The sequence below is a fragment of the Mustela erminea genome, chromosome 10 (genome assembly GCF_009829155.1).
Source record: "Mustela erminea isolate mMusErm1 chromosome 10, mMusErm1.Pri, whole genome shotgun sequence".
NCBI classification, from domain to species: domain Eukaryota; kingdom Metazoa; phylum Chordata; class Mammalia; order Carnivora; family Mustelidae; genus Mustela; species Mustela erminea.
In genome coordinates, this window is record NC_045623.1 from 61424119 (window position 1) to 61444493 (window position 20375).

The 20375-nt window shown below is 37.3% G+C and overlaps 1 protein-coding gene across 3 annotated transcripts in view; it reads right to left on the bottom strand.

Moving 5' to 3' along the window:
* Positions 1-3335: 3335 nt before the first annotated feature.
* Positions 3336-20375, bottom strand: part of HOOK1 (hook microtubule tethering protein 1) — a 75933-nt gene continuing 58893 nt past the window's right edge. For all 3 annotated transcript variants that reach the window (XM_032301937.1, XM_032301936.1, XM_032301935.1), the window contains 7 exons: positions 15888-15981; positions 14191-14225; positions 13548-13630; positions 12816-12916; positions 10743-10844; positions 9287-9355; positions 3336-6839 (listed from right to left, as the gene is read on the bottom strand). In XM_032301937.1, coding sequence (XP_032157828.1) covers positions 6669-6839; positions 9287-9355; positions 10743-10844; positions 12816-12916; positions 13548-13630; positions 14191-14225; positions 15888-15981 — 655 coding nt within the window. In that variant the 3' untranslated portion in view covers positions 3336-6668. The remainder of the gene's footprint in view (positions 6840-9286; positions 9356-10742; positions 10845-12815; positions 12917-13547; positions 13631-14190; positions 14226-15887; positions 15982-20375) is intronic.

Sequence of the window (20375 nt, forward strand, 5' to 3'; positions counted from 1 at the left end):
GTAGGAGAAGAATAAATGAAACAAGATGGGATTGGGAGGGAGACAAACCATAAGTGACTCTTAATCTCACAAAACAAACTGAGGGTTGCTGCGGGGAGGGAGGTTGGGAGAAGGGGGGTGGGGTTATGGACATTGGGGAGGGTATGTGCTTTGGTGAGTGCTGTGAAGTGTGTAAACCTGGCGATTCACAGACCTGTACCCCTGGGGATAAAAAATATATGTTTATAAAAAAAAATTTAAAAAAAATTCCAAAAGATTAGTCATTACCTGTGCAAGTCAACTCCCAGAAATAGGTAAAGTTAGAAGACAAACTATCAGGCAGCAATCGGAAAAGTCAGGCAGTAGTATAGTCTCTCTATCCAGATGCTGGATAATATTGCAGAGTGAGCCGAGATGAGGAGTCATAACAAGAGCCTGCAGGGTCACTCAAAACTGCTGCTTTCTCTGTAGACCCAAAGGGACTAGTGAAGGCTGTGCCTTGTCAACTCCTAGAGACAAGAAAGAAGTTAGACCATCAGGCAGCAGCTGGAAAAGTCAGGGTAGCAGATGGATATTTCAACTCCTTCCAGAGAGAAGCTGAAAGCTAGGTTTTTCCCACTGGAGTGAGCCAGTAGGAGAAGCTACAGTTAGTGCTCACAAGCTTGCTCAAGCTCCCAGAGAATGGTAATTGCCTATCCCATCAGCTTCTACATGCAAGCTAGTTAGTAGGTAAATCCTCAGGTAGCCGGTAAAGTTAGAGTGCTAGATGTGCAGTCAACCCTTCAGGGAGAAACTCTGAGATTTACTGCCTGCTCCTTAGCACTGAGCCAGGGGAAGAGCCCCAGAAAGTGTCAGTGCACCCATTTAAAACCACATCCTTGTAACTGGAGGGTATTGTGCTAAGTGAAATAAGTCAATCAGAGAAAGACAATTATATGGTTTCATCACTCATACGTGGAACGTAAGAAATAGCACAGAGGATCACAGGGAAAGGGAGGGAAAACTGAATGGGAAGAAATCAGAGAGGGAGACCAACCATGAGACACTCTGGACTCCAGGAAACAAACAGAGTTGTGAAACGGGAGGTGTGTCGGGGGCTGGGGTAACTGGGTGATGCGCATTGAGCATGACACATGATGTGATGAACACTGGGTGTTATAAGCAACTAATGAGTCACTGAACATTACATCGAAAGCTAGTGATGTAATATATGTTGGTTAATTAAATTTAAATAAATACAAAATTAAAAATAAATAAATAAAACCACGTCCTGGCTCTTTGAGGTCCTAGGAGACTAGCAAATACCAAGCCCCATCAGCTCCCAGAGATGGCTTAGTTAGAACCTCATTCTTCAGGTAGCAGCCATAAAGGTTGACACGGCAGATGTATGGTACAAACCTTTCCCCAGGGAGCAGCTGGTTGTTGGGGGTCTCCCTCCAACAGCACAGCACATTGCCGGGGGCGGGGTTTATGCTGAGAGTCTGTTTCAGCTTTTCCTACCTGTTTCAATGGGAGCACATCCTTAGTCACCTAGTATGCACAAGTCTCCCTCAACTGTTTTTCCAGATTTCTCTCAGAGCCATGGATCCATGTGAGACCCCGTATTCGTTGAGTCCATGGACGGAGGGTTTCTTAATTTCTTGTCTATTCGGATGCTCCTTCAGTGCACTTCCCTTATCTCTTCAGAGCGTCTTGAGACTGGATTTCTAAAGAAATTCTGTACCTCATCAGCAAGCCTAGTTTGGCTGGTACATATGTACTGACTGTGTAGAAGACACTGTGCTGCAGGGGAAACAGATAACCAGGTATGGCCAATGATCTCAAGAAACTTAGTGCAGTGGGGCAGACAGTTGAGGGAAAAACAAAGTAGATCACACTAAGGTCACGAAGACAGGGTTGGAAAATTTCAGAAAAACAGCGCTTATCTTGTTTGAGAAACCTTGGAAGGATTTACAGAAGAGGGAAATATTTGAGCTGAAGCAAGAGGCAAGACATCTAAATTGCCGCTTTTACCACTTACTGATAGCAAGGTGGCTGCAGCCCAGGCGACCAGGGAGTAGAGTGCTTCGTCATCCAAACCATAGACAGCTTCGGAATCCGACTGCAGCTGTATCCCTGAGCATGCCATTGTGTACAGCAAGACATCTGAAAGCTTTACTTCACTATATTTCTGTGATTGCAAAACCACCTGAAACTTCAGAGATGCAGAATGTATACATTCAACCTAGGCATCCAGAACAGACCTGTCCAATTCCATTTTCTGTGACGACTGAAATTTCCTTACTTGAACTGTCTGACACTGGAGCCACGAGGCATGTGTGGCTGTGAGGGAATAAAACTTAATCAAAATTTATGTTTTAATACCTGTTGTGGCTTGCAGCCACCATATTGGTCTGTGCAGGTCAAGAACCTTCGGTTGTTCTTAGTGAACTAATCACAAAATTATGTGATGATGTTGGCCCAGGATTTATTGCTAAGTTCAGAAAGTTAGATTTATAGAATCACATAGTTTTGGGAATATGGGGATCAATCTAAATCGAGATGAGTTTTCACTTTTTTCACCATTTTTGCATATTTGGCGCATGAAGTTCATTCATGTGATAAAAGAACTATTTATGAGCATTTCTTAACAGCAACAGCGTTAAACCTTTCCAAGACCTGTTCCAAGAACATGGAACACCTGAATTTTCCTAAAAATTTCACAACTCATTTTAACAAACATGTAGAGATTGGGGGGGGGGCGGGGAGTAGGATGCTGGGGAAAAAAATAAAGTAGCTTTTAAAAAAACTGCTTATGAGAAATTTGGGCTGGAAATGACAGCTGGTATGACTGGACAGCAGTATCAGAGATCCAAGTGTCTTCTTCCTTGTTCTATTGTCCCTGAGGGCTCCCCCTCACTACTATTCATACCCTTTTGGCCAGAACTTAGTTAAATGGCCCCACCTAGTTACAATGGTGTCTGGGAAATAGTTATTCTCCCTGCCTCCACTCCCCATCACTGGATGGCAAAGGTGACAAACTAAAAACATGGCATTCTCTTACTGAAGGAAGAAGGGGAGAATGGATGTGAAGAGATAAGTAGTAATCTCTGCCAAAGAAAACCCAAAAATATTCTGGATTTCATGGTAATGCAAAATGTCTAGATTACAGTGATGAAACTGGAGACATAAAAGGAAACATCAGCAAATCACTTTTACACATCTTCTTATTCACCAAAAAATTCAAATGAAAAACAAAGTTGAAGAATTAAGTTGATGCAATTATTTTTCTTTAACAAACTAAATATTTGAAGTCCTTTATTTAAAGCAGCAAATAAACAGTGCACTTGTACCCGCTAAAAAATCCACTGTAACTGTCAGACACAGAAATCAGGAAATTTATTTAAAACCTTTCACAACTATTATACTGTTATTGGACAATCATTTAAAATAATACCCTAAATACTTACAAAAATAAATCAAGTATTGCTTCTATTTTTCAAGTGTCAAAGTCTTTGCCATAGAAAATAGAAAGAACCTTTTATAAACTAAACATAACATTGAAGCTACATCAAGTTTCATAACTGCACGCTATTTTCTTTAATGGTTGTGCTTTACAAATTTCCAAACTACTTTGCGATGTACAGGTTCACAATAGGAATGTATGCATATAACCATACACACACATTTTTACATAGGAATGTTTCGCATTAAATATGCATACGGAGAACCTAACACAGTACTGTAACCTAAAAGCCACCCCACAGAGCCAAATGTGCCAAAATACAGAAAGAGGTGTAGATGTAGAAGCATTATCTAATGCTCAAATTAGCAATCCAGTTACCAAAGGTGATGACATTTTAATGAAGGATACTCAGTTTAGTGTTTCTAGATAAGACATTAATTCTTAATCTATATTAAATCATCAGTTCAATAGCCTTACTCATTGAAAAAATAGAATGAACTTCAAATATTTCTCAATATATTAACTGATCACTGTCATACATATACACACTTTTTATTTTAAAAAGAGGAATATTAATCTCAGAGCAATGCTCAAAATTACGGATCATTTCCAAATTGGTCTGTGGTTTAATCTTTTATCACTGAGACATTCAATTCCTTATCAGACAGAGAAATGCTGGATTTCTCCTCCCTGGCATATGCACTCAAGCCTCACAAAACAGTCATGTATAAATCATGGTTCGTGATGAGTATTTATAATGCTGCACCACCCACAGGGTGTCAATCTCACTACATTAACCAGATGTGGAAAAGAATCTCACTTCTGATCAGTTCCTGAATTTCCATATGGTTAATCACAATAATACAGAACTTTACATTACTCTTGTATAAATACCTCTATATTGAGCCTCTTAAATTCTACTTATCAACTAGAAAAGTGGTAAATCATAAAATTTTTTCTCTATTAAAAAAAAAGAATCTAGCCTTCTGTCCTAATTCAGAAATTGCATGAATTATTTAGAAATTCCAAATATAATAATTGAAAATCTAAGAGTAATTGACTGTGAAAATACTAATTTATTGAAATTGATGTTTTACAATAAATTCCAATAAAAGGGAGCTTGAAGAGCTTGTAAAATCTCAAGTAGTAAAGTAACTACTACAAACCAAGTAGTAAACACCAAAGGAGCAGATGTTTTACATTGACCAAATATACCAAAATGCCATAATATCTGGAAAATTTTAATAGCATGCTAAAATATTTTCAAAGGGCTATTTCGTTTCACTAAAAGTTGCAGGCAAGCAGACTCTAAGAATATACAAAAATGCAAACCAACAAAAAAATTGCACCAATAAAAAAACATCAAAATCTAAGAGGTAGTCAACAGAAGTAACCCTGATGAGACAACACATCCCGGGAGCTGCTTCCTAGTCTTAAGAGACCTAACTGCAGTAGGTAATTCATGTATCATCAGTGATTAGAAAAAAATGGACCAGTAGAAAATCTAGAAACCAAGTATTTAAATGAGTAATACTGTAAATGGAACAATACTCATATACGCAAAGAAAGGCTGACAATAAAATCCAGAACAGGGTCTACTGCAGGCCAAATCTGTCCTATGTCCAGTTTTTGTAAATAAAACTGTATTGAAACACAAAAATATCCATTTTGCTTATATATATATTTTTATGGTTGCTGCTCTACACCTAGAGCAGAGGCCAGTACTTGGGCCCGATCACATGGCTCAGACATCCACGGATAGGTATGCAGTTGTCAAATGGCTGGAAAGGTTAACAATGAACGTCACAACATAAACTATTCAACTCTAAGGAATGCAAACTGCTTGTTATGTCACAATTCAGTTCCGTTTCATATCTGAAATAGCTCTGAAGTTTTTCTTCTTTTGTCGTCAAATATCAAAGAGTATTTCAAAGTTACTATAAAAAGGTTTAGTAGAGCACCGTCCAACAGAACTTTTTGCAACGATGGACATTTTTATATCTGCACTTTCCAATATAGTAGCCACCAGCCATAAGTGGCTGCTGAGCATCTGGAAATGTGGTTGAAATTCAGGAACTGAATTTTTCATTTTAATTAGTTTTATTGAAATTGCCACATGTGGCCTGTGGCTACGATACTGGACAGCACAGATTTAACTCAACTAAAGTTCTGAAGTGTGACTCTTAAAAATGGCCCCCCAAATTAGAAAACAACACCTGTGAAAAGATGAGCTTTGGACAGAAGCTCACTGAATACCAAGAACTGAGTCCCAGACAGGTTCCTTAAATTCGTAAACAGAAGTAAGACGGATTCCAGACTGTTTCCTCACTGTACTACCTCCTTGCAGTGCATGGAAAAAACTATTATAGTATGTTTTTCAACAAAAGCCCTGATTATCTTATGCTTAAAAGCAATAATTATAATCATACTAAAAACAGGTATAATGTTTCACACAAATTATACTTTTTGCCTTGCTTCCCACCAGAAAAATCACCTTTTGTAAAACTCCGTTCATTCCACACCATGAGCATGTCAACCATGCTGTACAGAAGCCCTCGTTTACAGCAGGGACACAGAAGAACTGTGACGTCTCCTGGATCTGCAGAATCTCCAACTAGTCCCTTTTACTATGGCAGAAGTCACTGCAATAGTCCAATCTTCTATTACATGATAAAATAGACCCACCTGATGACAGATTTGAGGATAGAGGTAAAACCTTTTATATATATATATATTTTATATATATATATATATATATATATATATATATATGTCACAGGAGACATCATATATATAAAACATATATATAGTCAAAAAATATAACTTGTATAGTTCTCCATGTACCTACCTCAAGACTATTTTTATAACCAAAACAATAAAACGAATATAGATATGTTTTTAAATTACTTACTACTGATTACACATTGTAAATTAACCAAGCTACTGGTAAAACTGAAGACATTAAACTAAAATATACCAAGTCAATACGAACTTACAACACTCTCAGAAGACAACTGTTTGAGATGTGTGCCTAATTACCTCTTCCAATTACTCAAGTGCGCTCCCTTAGAGAAACAGCTAATTCTGTATTTTGTTTCCAAAGTCAGCTGGCGAAATTCATTTTATGCATACTGATTTTTAAATAGCTGATATCCACCACCATAAATTTCTTTTTCAACCTGGAAGTTAACTGAAGGATACAAACTATTTTAAGGGCACTTCTGTTTATGTTTTCTGTTGTAGTTTAATCGGGTGTGGCAGCAGGAACTTTGACAGAGAGGTTTCTTCTGGTGTTGGTGATGTGCCGCTGCTGTGCCAGGAACGACCGTGCGGGAGCACACGCCCCAGGGTCCTTGCAGGCACCACTGCTGCTCACGAGTCTAGATTCCATCCCCAGTTTCTGGAATGCTAGACTCTGAACAAACATAAGCAAACAAATAACAAGACTATTTAGAGTTTGTAAAATGCTTTTCACAAAAATTAAGTCATTTAATCCCCCAAATTCGATAAAGCTGCTGTCCTCCTCATTTTATAGAAAAAGTAAAGAGTTCAGAAGCTCATTGACCTGTACATCATCATGCTAGCAAGGAAGAGGAAACGAAGGCATAAAATCCAGTTTCTCTATTTTAACCTACTGAATTTGAAGTCAATAAAAAGAGCAGCTTAAAATAATAAGGTTAACTTTAATTATAGCAATAAAAAAAGGTAAGTCTTTATGTTCGGGCCTTCACTATACCCACTGTGAGCATACACAGCACAAGAGAAAAACTCAGATCAACGGATCTCAAATATGGTCCCCAGAATATCATTTGCACCAATGGGAATTTGTTAAAAATGCAAGTTCTCCCCTGTAGACTCTGGCCAGACCTACTAAATGAGAAGTTCTGCACATGAGTACAACAACTTGTGCTCTAACATGTCTTCTGACGCCGACATTCACTATCGCCTATCTACATACTGATGCATGACAAAGGAGGGTGATTGCGGACGGTGAGTTCCATAGGAAGAGGAATCATTCCCTTCTCTTACTAGACACACAACACAATTTTACTAAGCTTAGAATCATGAGTAACTAGTGTAATACATAGAAAATAGTAAATGTTCAAAAGACATGGGTAGAAAATGAATGAATAATGTGTATTTGGCTCAAATGTATTTAATAATTTATGTATCAAAAGACTACAGAGGAACAAAGACAATAATACACCAGTCCTAACTAGGCTGACTGACTCATGACAGAAGGTTCCAGGAACACCTCACCTATAATTTCCTCCACAGGCTTGCTAAATTAAGCCGGATTTTACCAAGCAGAGAAGGGAAGGAAAGAGCAGACAAGAAGTACAGCGGCACAGAAGAGCAGGCATGTTTGAAGCAGGGCACCCAGTTCCGTGTGGTGAAGCACCATGTTCACACACGGACAGAGTCCATAAACTGATATTCTCTCATACTAAACAAGCAGCAGCTAATGTAGATAATGGCTGTGTCCACTCTCTCTGTAGATTGAAATAACCCAAAGGAACCATATACATCATGAAATATGATGAAAACATCTTGCTGAGAATAAGGATGATAAAATAAAATACACTTCAAATAATGTTATACTACTCTCTCCTTGTTTTAACAGACTATTACTGAAGAGCATTCCTGATTAAAAAAAACAAAAACAAAAACAAAAACAAAACAAATAGTGAGGGGCACCTGGGTGGCTCAGTGGGTTAAAGCCTCTGCCTTTGGCTCAGGTCATGATCTCAGGTCCTGGGATCGAGCCCCACATTGGGCTCTCTGCTCAGCAGGGAGCCTGCTTCCCTTCCTCTCTCTCTGCCTACCTCTTTTCCTACTTGTGATCTCAACCTGTCAAATAAATAAATAAAATCTTTAAAAAAAAAAAGTGAAAGATACAGAGGTTTTCAGGACGTTAAAATAAATGTTGAGTACTAGATGCACTTAATTTTGCCTTGCACAGATATTCCTACTTCTACAAAAACCCATATGAGGCACAAATTAAATATTTTCACTCAAATAAGACCATTTTTTGGATCAAGAAGATGTGGTATATATACACAATGGAATACTATGCAGCCATCAAAAGAAATGAAATCTTGCCATTTGCGACAACATGGATGGAACTAGAGCATATCATGCTTAGTGAAATAAGTCAAGCAGAGAAAGACAACTATCATATGATCACCCTGATATGAGGAAGTGGTGATGCAACATGAGGGCTTAAGTGGGTAGGAGAAGAATAAATGAAACAAGATGGGATTGGGAGGGAGACAAACCATAAGTGACTCTTAATCTCACAAAACAAACTGAGGGTTGCTGGGGCGAGGGGGTTTGGGAGAAGGGGGTGGGATTATGGACATTGGGGAGGGTATGTGCTTTGGTGAGTGCTGTGAAGTGTGTAAACCTGGTGATTCACAGACCTGTACCCCTGGGGATAAAAATATATGTTTATAAAAAATAAAAAATTATTAAAAAGGCAAAAAAAAAAGACCATTTTTGAAATATTTATGAACTGTTGTATATGTGCTTCATGAGTATCAACTAAAAGTTGATGAGTCACAAAATCAATTTAGTGATTCTGAGAAGGTCAAAATCAACCAAAAACATCAAACTAAAATATACAATTTTAAGTATGACTAATGTTAAAAAAAAAAAAAAAAGAGAGAGAGAGATAGAGAGAGAGAGAATGTGCCAGGAGATACCAGAGTATCAGGTACACAGTCAGGGTAAATTCTGTTCAGTTATATATGTAAACATATACAGGTACTGATCTTTGGTATAAAATGTATTCCTCCTATGGTTCATGGTCAAAATGTTTGATAAACACAACATCCAATCACTGGCTGCATGTCAACTCACCTTATTGTACCAGGCAGAAACAATGAGTTTTTCTTCATAATCACGGAATTTTGCTACTTTACATTCACTCTAGAAAAAGAAACAAGGACTATCAAGATCCCAGAAATAAACTGAAACTACCAAAAATGGAATCATTTTTCACTGTGCTCATTTAGAATTTAAAAAATGCACTGTGCGGCATAAAGCAGTCAAAATCTGAACACAATCATGGAGAATGCACACACAATGCCCTTAAGAAAAGAGTAAGACCATGACTAGTAGATACTTATTTCAGAAATTTTGCTGGGAGAACAGATGTTCAACAAGAAGAAACTGAGATTTTCATGCTACTGTCCCTACCTCTAGAAAAGAAAGTAGCAACTGGCTTAAATGACAAAACAGAGCTGCACCTATGGAGGAGTGAAAATGAAGGAGAGAGAGGATATAGTAGAACATATCCCAGAAAATCCTTTAAAATCCCTATAAAGCTTAACACAAATTTTTATCTCTTCATTCTTGGTGATCTGAATACTAGACTGCCTGTGGCCATGTTTGCATACTACCGTCGACATCCATGTCTTAATTCCTCGAATATAGCAAATATTGTAATTTCACTGAGCACTTGATACAACTGACTCATATAAAAAGCTATAAACTAAACCATCAATGTTCCTACAGCAAGTTGCTCATGTGCCTCTCCCCTTTCTTGTATGCTTTCTGTACCGTGAGCATCATGCTATAATATATATGATAGAAAACATTTTGCAAAGGAAACTACAACATGCCTAATCATAAAATCTACGAACATACAATTCCAGACTGAAATACGTAACCTAGCTGTAAAAACGATATCATTAGCACAAAAATAACTTTTAAAACTTAAAAGACTCAGCAGCTAATTAATGAAAAGATGTCATCACTACCACAGCTGTGCATGATTAATAACCAATACTGCCACTTTAGTGCAAGGGCTTACTGGATTCTGTGAGCACTTTCTTCCCCTAGGAATTGCAGCTGAAGAGTTTACTTAGTTTCAAGTGTTCAAGGAACAGGGAGAAGAAAAGAGAAAGAAAATCTGGTTAACTGAGTACAGTACCTTTTTTAAAAGGTGAGCTTGGTCCTTTTCTTCTCCCTTCCTCCCTTATTTCTTTCATATTTTCTGAATGAACTCTAATCTGTATAATTTTAAAAGGAGCTAATATAGCAGAACTCTACTAGACACTAAGGGATATCCACACGATTGGCTGTTGTGGGGAAGAGAGATACAAAGCAGCAGAGTACATACACTTGCAGAGACCAATCTCATGGGCTAGAGAGACTGTAATAAACACAGAGTGCTAAAACATGACATCTCTAACTTCTGACCTCAACCAACCTCTTGCGAGACTTGATCATTTACGGCAGATATGTGACAGCAATTAATCACCAGGGTTACACAGGATAATTCAAAAGAAATGTGTGAATATGAAAATTTTACCTCTAGAATCTCAATTCTTCTCTCTTTCTCTGCCAACTGCTTTCTAAGTAGCATTATTTCAGCTGATGCTGGATTTAATTTGGGATCTAAAGTTTTTATTACCTGTTTAAAGAAAAAAAATTATACTTTACATTTACTTTATCTTATAAATTATGGAAATATAGTATCATCATCTATAGTATCTCTGTAAATAAAGTGGTAAAATATCCAGAAAGTAAAATTATCCAGGTACTAACTATGGATTACTTGGCAATTAAATTTGAAAAACATAACTAGCATTCCATAAAGGTCCAATGGTTATCAAACTTCAGTACAAAAATGGAAAGATCCCTCTCCCCAAATAAAATTTCCTTTCTCCAAGGCTTGGTACTCAGACAGTAATTTAGTGTTATTAACCTTTGAGCACTAAGGTCTTGAAATAACACTTTCCATATTTATAATGATGAGTATTTTTTTTAATTAAGATGAATTTGATAATTATATGGGAACTTACTGATTGTACAAAGTATCAACAAATTTCATAGAACAATCTTTTCTACTATCATTACCTAGTTAAATGTAATTCAATACATAAGGATCAATATAATGGAAATTGGTGATTTTAATCTGCAAACCAGAGGGTGGCTCAATCACATTTATGGAAATTACTAAAAGCTAGGTAAAAGACATTCAGTCAGAATGTTGTTCAGAGACTCAACCAAACTATGTAGCCAACAGTATAACAAAAAATTAACTCAGAAATATCAGGTGTACATCAGGAACAAACAAATTTCCAATAATAAGAGCATCAGTATGATGTAATTACAAATCTATTAACAAAGATTTAAAATGATCTAAAGACTTAGGAAGATTTCACCTATATTTATAGAGGTAAAGGAAAAAGACTAAAAGGTAGTATGTTAAACATTCCTGCAGGTCGTTCAAAGCAATTTGCTGAGTGCCAAATATGGGAGGCACTGATGGGGACAGTGGGGATGTAGGGGACTTGGTATGTGCCCTCATAGAGGTCACATTATAAAAACAGAGTTTAAATCATAATTTAACTACAAAGACACACTACAAAGACACTGCTTGTGACTAAGAGCATTCACACTTTTGCAGTTGAGAGAAACAGGATGGTGGCAGCGCCTGACTGCATACGTTTAGCAGGGGTCTCTAGGTGGGTGGGTGGAGCTGGGTGCCTGCATTCTGCCCATGAAATGAGGGTGAAAGTGGTTCACGGCTCCCAGGCCTGCCCCGTCACGAGTCTCCTCCAGTGCAGTCAAGGCTGGCCTCCCTCATCTACCAGCTGGACTATCTCCAGTGAGCTTGGGAACGCCATGTTCAAGGAGGCAAAGCCTCTGTCAGCTGGGGGCTCTGGCAGATTGCACGGAGCAGAGCCCCTCCCCCACTGAACGATGGGCTTCCTGTGATCAAGAAGTAACTTCTACCTTCTGAGGTCATGAGGTTTAGCTATTGATGCAGGTACGATACATAACTTATAAAGCTTAAACATAAAAAGAACAAAAATACTAGCAGCATTTTAAAGCTTCATCATATAATCCTTTTATTCAATAACTAGAAAAAATATATTAGCATTCTCTAAGAGAGAATACTTACAATTAATTAGGAAAATATCCAGTATTCATGGAATAGAAGATTTTATGAGAACAATACTTACAGATATTTAAGTTTCAAATAAGGCAAAAAATATTAAGTCTGGTAAACATCGACTGAATAGTGCTTAACTGTCTCATCTAGACTGAAGACTAAAACTTTAAACAAGTCTGAAGAGCTAAATTTTCACAAAAGGCAAACTTTCACTTTAAGAGCTAACGCCTCCATACTTCCTAACAGTCATCTCCCCTAATGAGGTCACTCCAGTCCCCGCTGAAACTGTCCCAATAAAGCCCCATGTTTGTTTTACCTGATGCTCATGAGTGAGAGTGAGAGAGCACGAGAACTGACCCGCAAGGCAGGTGGGAGGGAGCAAAGTGATGGGACCCAGAGACAGGAGGAACAGTCCCACAGATGGGACTGGCCTAATAAGAAACTGAGTCAGAAGACTTGGGCTCCAAAAGATTAGTCACTCACATTTCTAGCTTTCTCCAAGTACATTTTATATCTCTCCTCCATCGCTTTCATATCTTCATCTTTCTTCTGAAGAGCAACTTCAAGTTCACTGATCTTTTGTGCTGTTATTGAAAAGGGAATGAAACATGACCGATTTAAAATATTCCCTTTTCACACAAAAATTCAATCATATTTTTCCTAAAGACTGATAAGAGAACTTAAAAGAGAAATGTTTATTTCTTCTTTGTAATGAATTCTTATCTAAAACTTTTGAACTACAAACAATACATTCTTGATCAGTTCATATTATTCTTTCTTAAAAAAATATCTATAATCTGCTTTATCTAGCTATTTTTCTACTTTGTCTCCAGTGTTTCGATGAGCAAACACACTTTACAATGTAATCACAAACATCATTAGAAAATAAAGCATTCCTTCTACACAATGTTTAAAGGTTATTTTAATTTGATTATATATTATTTTATTTATATTTCCATAGTATTAATTCTACTATATTTTACAATGTTTGATACTCCTATATATCAATCAGTTCATTTTATTAGATCTTTTTTTTTTTGCTTTAAGATTGGATCATTTATTGATTACTTAAATCACTAGAAAATTATCATGGTTCTTCTTTGCAATGTATGTATTTATGGAGTGTCCAGAAACCGGTACACAGTTCTTGCATCCTTCAACTGAAGAGGGCAAGTCCTTAGACGCAGTCTGATCCAGGTTTTTATAAATACCTACCGTTCTGGTTTACATCTGGCTGAAGATCTTCAATGAGTTCCTGTTTCTTCTGTAATTCTTCCTGGACCTCAGTTAGTTTTTCCCTAAGTAGTGGAAAGAGCATGGAGTTTTGGAAGCAAACAGACCTAAGAATGAAAACTGATTTCTGCCACATAATATCTGTGGACTGTGGGCATATCACTTTCTGATCCTGAATCTCCTCACCTGGGAAATGGGAGTAATACCTGCCAAATATTATAGGGGTTGCTGTGAGAAAGTAAGCTGCCTGGCACATGATAGGTGCTAAAAATGTTAATTTTTTCCCCTTGCCATCCTTGTTTCCTAAGAAAGTCAAAGGAAATATTTTATTGGTTAAACATCCCACATCACATAGTCAAGTTGTGACAGTTGTCTGCTTTGTAAACTCTTCAAATGACATTAATGATTGAAAAATGTAGGATCTGGGATCACTGGGATCACTGGGATCACTGGCAGGCTGAACATTTTAGAACATTGTTCTTTTCGCTTCTTGGTGGCAGTGATGAACCGTTCATTGCCATCAGGGGATTTTTCTTATAAATGAAATCAGAAAAGGACACTAACATTAGAAGTTTTTAAAACCCTTCCCCTTTCGTATTTGAAATGAAATATCAGTTTTACTTACATATGAGCTTCCAACTTCTGCTTTAGTTTGCTGGACTATAAAAATTAAAAAAAGTTGCTGTAAGATATCTATTGTGACAAAGATAAATTTTCCAGACATCAAAATCTCTTTACTTCCTTTTGAAGTATATTACTTAAAATTATAAATGTTTAAAAAAATTGTATTTCTAATAACATACTTGTAAAAACATAAAATTTTAGGTATTATTGACTTCAAAGGGAAAGGAAAGGAAGTTAGGAAATGAACGAAGGATGGGTACAATAGTAAAAAGAAAAATACTTCCTACTTCTTCATATTTCAATACCATGAAAATAAAATTTAAACTTGAAAGAAAAATAGCAAATGCAAGCTGAATGTGATATACTGAGGAGTATCAAACACTTAAAAATCATTATTTAAAATATAAATTTTAAGATTTTAAGCCTTTAATGAAGAATAGACTTAAATAATTATCTTTAAAATAAAGCTTTAGCACTACAAATATAAGCACTTTAATATTAACATCAAAATGAAGTAAATTTTGTTAAAAAATAAAATTTAAAACATAAAACTTCCTCTTTAAAAAGGAGGACTTTAAATTGCAATACTTGTTCAAGATCCTCTACTGACTAGATAAATGAAAGTTTTAAAATATATGATCTGAAATATAACTCAGACACTAATACCTTTTAAAAAGAGAAACATAAAATCTTTAAATTTTTAAAATTCTGCAATCCAAAAATGTACTCCCCCCAAATAGATCCCACTTTAAAAGTATTCCCTAATGTGGCTTAGAAAAATATTTGTATTAGAGAGGTTACAATACCGTATATATGCACATACGAGATGCCGCCATGCATGAGACGATTTCTATTTTCCAAGCCCCCGGGGAAAAAAGAGAAAATCATATAAAGCATATAAAAGACAGAGAGGAAACACAACCCCTTCAGTCTTCTCCCTCATCTCTTCACCTACTCTTCATAACCATCTCCCCCGTCAACACCGGCACAACCACCTCACGTTCTGTCTACGGACACTGAGCCCTATCTTTTTGCTGTTAAATGCCTTCCTCCCTCCACTCTTGCTTCTTTTCCCCACTGCACACAGAGATCCAACTACAGACACACTGCTAGCTATACTCAGATTTGGGCTGTTCGATCTCTGCTGAGTCCTCTCATCTGCCTCCTAGAATGTTTGCCATCTAAGCCCACTAGAAATGGTGAGGCCCTAAGCCCGCATGCAGGGAGGGAAGAAATAAGGAGTTACTGAAGTCTTCAAAACTGCATTAAGGTTTCTGTCCTCTGGAGGTTGGTGTGATCCACTTCTCTGATGCTCTTTAGTAGAAATCATTGTCTTACTCTCTCCTTCCTGTTAAGTTTTCCTCAATTCTGACAGCTGACTACACTTAACTAGGCCTTTTCTCAAGCCTGAGAAAAGAGCTGTGAAGACCTCACTTGCAGCATGCTCTCAATCAGGAATTCCTGAATTTAGGTGTAGCTGTTGAAGTAGGACAGATAGAAATCACCTTCCAAGACATACGATTAACGTATAGGTTCCAAGTTGGCAAAATCACTGCATCTTTATGCAGATATATACGGTATTCAAGGGCACCCCCAAAGATAAGGGTAGGACTTTCAAATACAGGACTAATTTGGGCATCAGGACCCATGGCAGAGAGTCCACACACAGCAAATTATGACAATACTTAAGTCACTTACACTTTCTCCTTCAGCCTTGGAGCCTTGCTCCTGTAAAGATTTCTGGAGGTCCTCAATCTGCTGCTGCAATTCTCGGATACGCTCTCTGCTCAGCCTGTTGTAGGATGAATCATACATATTTACTTGTATTGAAAATCAACATAGTTATGGATCTATAAAGGTACACCTGTGCAATTTAACTCATGAAGTTTGTATTTCATAGCAATAACGAATGCCCAACAATTGTCAGTGGCTAGGTATAATAAAGAGTGTAAGTATAGTAGACTACCAACAAGAAAATATTTTTTAAAAAGAAGATATTTTATCATGGAAGTACATATGCCCGCATTTAAAGATGTCAGATACTTACGTGCCAGCTGCAAAAGCACATCAATTCTGCACTGTCTTCACTGGTACAAAAAAAATCAGAAAACGAGCTCAGTTTTCCTATACTTATATCTTTAATGAATGGGAACTAGGTTTCTTCTTCTTGTTTCAGATTTTGTAGGCAGCCACGGAACCAGCTAGAGGCGAGGGATCAAACCAGGCCCTGACTTCGTGTCTCCTGAATATCAGTTGAGTTGCGCTTGAGAAAAAGCCTGAGCTGACTCATGCCTCCTGATTATCAGTTGAGTTGCGCTTGAGAAAGAGCCTGAGCTATGGACCCTAAGACTGGCTGACGTGACTGCCTGCATGTATTAAGAGGCAAAACTGGGTTGTACATTTAAGTGTTACAAGATTACCCTGTACTTGCACGGATAATAAAATTGTACCATTGTAAACTCATGAATTGCTAGTTAAAGATTAGCTAAGTAGACAAAAAGTTACTGGCATCAGAAGATCGGCTACCAGCGCTTGGGAAATGAGCTTCATAAAAGCTTGAGGGGTTTCATGTAAATGTTACGTGTGTATGAGCAATCAACCGAAAATAGATACTTCCTAATAATTGTTTCTGTTAGCTATATAATGCCTCACAGCCTTGAATAAAATTGGCACTGCTTGGACATCATCCACTGTGTCCCTCCTGTCCCCATTTCTTTACAAGTCTTATTCTTTCTCCATTCTCTTACCCTCTCGACCCTGCTCATGTCGTCACATCGGCTGTGACAAGTGGCGCCTGAATAGGGACCTGAGCACATACAAGAAGAGCTCAAGTTTTTAGGTAAGTGGTTGCTGGTATTCAGGTAAGAGGAGCCCGGACTCTAAGGGTCACAACAGGAGTACAATAATATGGGGCAGTTGCAGTCTATGGAAATGGTCTTCTTTATGACCGCTTTACAGGCCCTTATGAAGCAGAAAGGGTCCAAGGTCTCTAAAAAGGCCTTGCAGCAATTTTCCTACAGTTTCAGAATTGTGCCCATGGTTCCCAAAGGAAGGAACTGTAAGTTTGGATGCATAGCAAAGGGGACTCTGACTTTATCTCTCTCTGTTCCTCCTAATAGACATGGGGGGCTTCTCCCTCACTCACTTCCCGTGTTAATGGCTATAACTGAAGCCAACTGGGGTTAGTCTAACTCGAGACAGAGACTGTAAGGAATATTCCCAAGCAGCTGCCGAAACTCTCTTTGTTTCGGGGAAGTTTCCCAGTGTTCTCTGGCCCGACTTGGACTGCTTAGCCCCTCCCCCATTCCAAGTGGAGTGGGCCCAGGTGGAACCTAAGTCAGTATTGAAACTAAGTTAAGTTTGTTGGTTTAATTAAGATAGACATGTCTTTGAAATTACAGCAGTAAATGTGAAGCTTTTATTCTATCAAAGTTTACTGAAGGTCAAATAAGCTTGTGTTATTTGTTAAAATCTGTTAGCAAAGAAATGACTAAACTGATGGTTAATTGTCTGTCTCAAAGTTTTAATGGGTAATTGCTGAGATAGCTTTCAAAATCTTTAGTAACCTAAAAGTTTAAAGTTTTGGTTGGATGACAAATGGAATTAAATTATGGACATCTAGGTCTTAACCAAATAGGATAAAATTACTAAACATAGGTTTGTACTTTTGATTTCTTACAGAAAAAAAAAAATTTAAATATGTTGGTAAACATGTTTTACACTTAACTGATTCATAAATTTGCCATCTAAAAAATTCTATTGTAACAGTTCACAATTGGTTAATACTTAGTCTTCACTAGAGATAAAGGTGTTTCTTAAGTGATTAAGAGTACAAAATTCTGCTAACTGTAAGACTGATAAAAATAAAGAAAGCAACTCTATGGAAAACTAAATAATATATAAGAAATATTTAAAAAATAGAAATATATTTTATTAAAGATAAAAAATAATTTTGTCCTAAATAAGATGGTTGTTTAAAAAAAAAAAAATGGCTTGGGACAAAAGCTGAATGCAAAAAAAAAAAAAAAAAAAAAAAAAGTTGTAGAAGTTTTATGAAGGGAAACCTTCAGAAAAGGAGAAAAAGACCAGATGCCTGATCCTGCTTAAATAAAAAAGAAAGAAAAACAGCCCCCAAGGTGATTTAACACTCTCCTAACATACCTCCACATAGATTATACTTCCAAGTGAAAGGACCATTTGGCCTTGAGAGATTAGGAAAGTAGCCCAATCTTGAGGGACTGGAAAACACCCCATTACCATCCCCCATTGCTGTAACCATAGAAACTCACTCTTATTCCTAAGGAATGAAAGGGGAGACTGATCACCTCCCATTACCCAGAATGGGGGTATCCAACCTGTCTAAATCTACAAAAAGTGCCTGACTATGTAAATCTGTCTATACGGCTCCACTGCCTCAGCTACAGAGTCTGAGTGGGCTGCATCCTGAGTCTCGTGGGGCGTCATATGACATAACGGTCATCTACTCTACGGAGTAGCCTGGTCCGGGGCTTATATCGACAGACCTTAGCTAAGACACTCACGAGGGATGCGAACAGGACAGCATCTAGAAGATCCCCCTCCTTTTGTCTGCGACACCATTCACGATGGGAGGGAAACCCAGTAAACCCACTATCTTAAGACTGTATGTTTAATAATAATAAAAAAGAAAAGACACTGGTATAGAAAAGCTGGTTTTCTCTCTGTTTAAAAGGACAAAGTTTTCTTTTTCTTTTTTTTTTTTTAATTTTATTTATTTGTTAGAGAAAGGGAGAGAGAGAGAGCACAAGCACAGGCCGGCAGACTGGTAGGCAGAGGCAGAGGGAGAAGCAGGCTCCCTGCTGAGCAGAGAGCCCAATGTGGGACTCGATCCCAGGCTGCTGGGATCATGAACTGAGCCGAAGGCAGCCGCTTAACCAACTGAGCCACCAAGGCGTCCCAGGACAAAGTTTTCTAAGGTTAATTGATCTGTTATGGTTTTCTCTTTGCCCAGAAAACCCAGTTTCTATGTTTTATCAGGTGTTTAACATCCCTAATTATATTTAGGCATGTGTTTTAAAACTTTCTAAGGTTTTAGCAATTGTCGACAAGATTTAAATTATAAATGAGATCTCTTTGACTCATAAGGCTTTTCCTTGGTATACTAAATTACTCAGTAAATACTGCTAAACCAATAATAAACCTTGGGTTGCATTTGGGTAAGTGCTGTAACTACTCTAAGAGTTCTAAACATTTCCTAAAGTTTTAATGTTTTGATAAGGTCATCACCTGGTAATTTAACCATATCTATTCTGAGTTTTTGTCATTTGTAATTGTTTTGATTCTCTTATAAATTCTGTCTTAGAGGAAATTCATATGGGAGACTTTCAGGACAAATACAAATATTTGATACACTTGAAAATCCTAAAACTGAAATGGGTAAGAATTTCCAGAACTAACTAAAACTGCATTCACCAGATTTAGTAACATGGAACTAAATAAACTAAAAGATTATAGTGTTGTGTCTCTTAATGTTTTGTTTTATTTCAAACATTGCTGGTTCTCTAATGTTTACTCTTCCAGACTAGGGATATATATTTTTTTTCTTAAGATATCTGTGACTTACAAAAATGTAAAAATATTTATTTGCAAACAAATCAGAGCATTCAACTTTTCTATCTGAACCCTCTGAAACCAAAAGGTCTCAATAAGTATTCTTTCTTCCATGGCAACCAGTCATTTGCATAAATTCAATAAAAATCTGTTCTCCTTGTAACAGGACACCATTAGAAACATGGGCTATTTTACCAAGGCTTTGACTGAAATGCCATATTTGAGAAAGACTCAGATATGACCAGATAACCTAAAAAAAAAAAAAAAAAACTAAGGTGACTTTGTAAAACCTGGAGCTGTAAAGCCCTTTGAAACTGTTGGCCTGATACCTTGCTTACAGAGTTCCCAGCAGCCTCACCAGGTGAGTAAAGAATATCACTTCCTGACAGGATAATTTGGGAACCTCAAAAAGATAAATTCACCCAAATCAAAAGGTATTACAGACGTGCCTGATGGCAAATACATGCCTTAACTTCTGGCCCGGAGAGGCTACTAAAGGTTCAACCTACAGATTCCTTATAAAAAGTTCTAGCAAAACAGATTCTAAAAGATCTATATGATCACACTCACTGTTCTTACTAAACTTATGTAAATAAT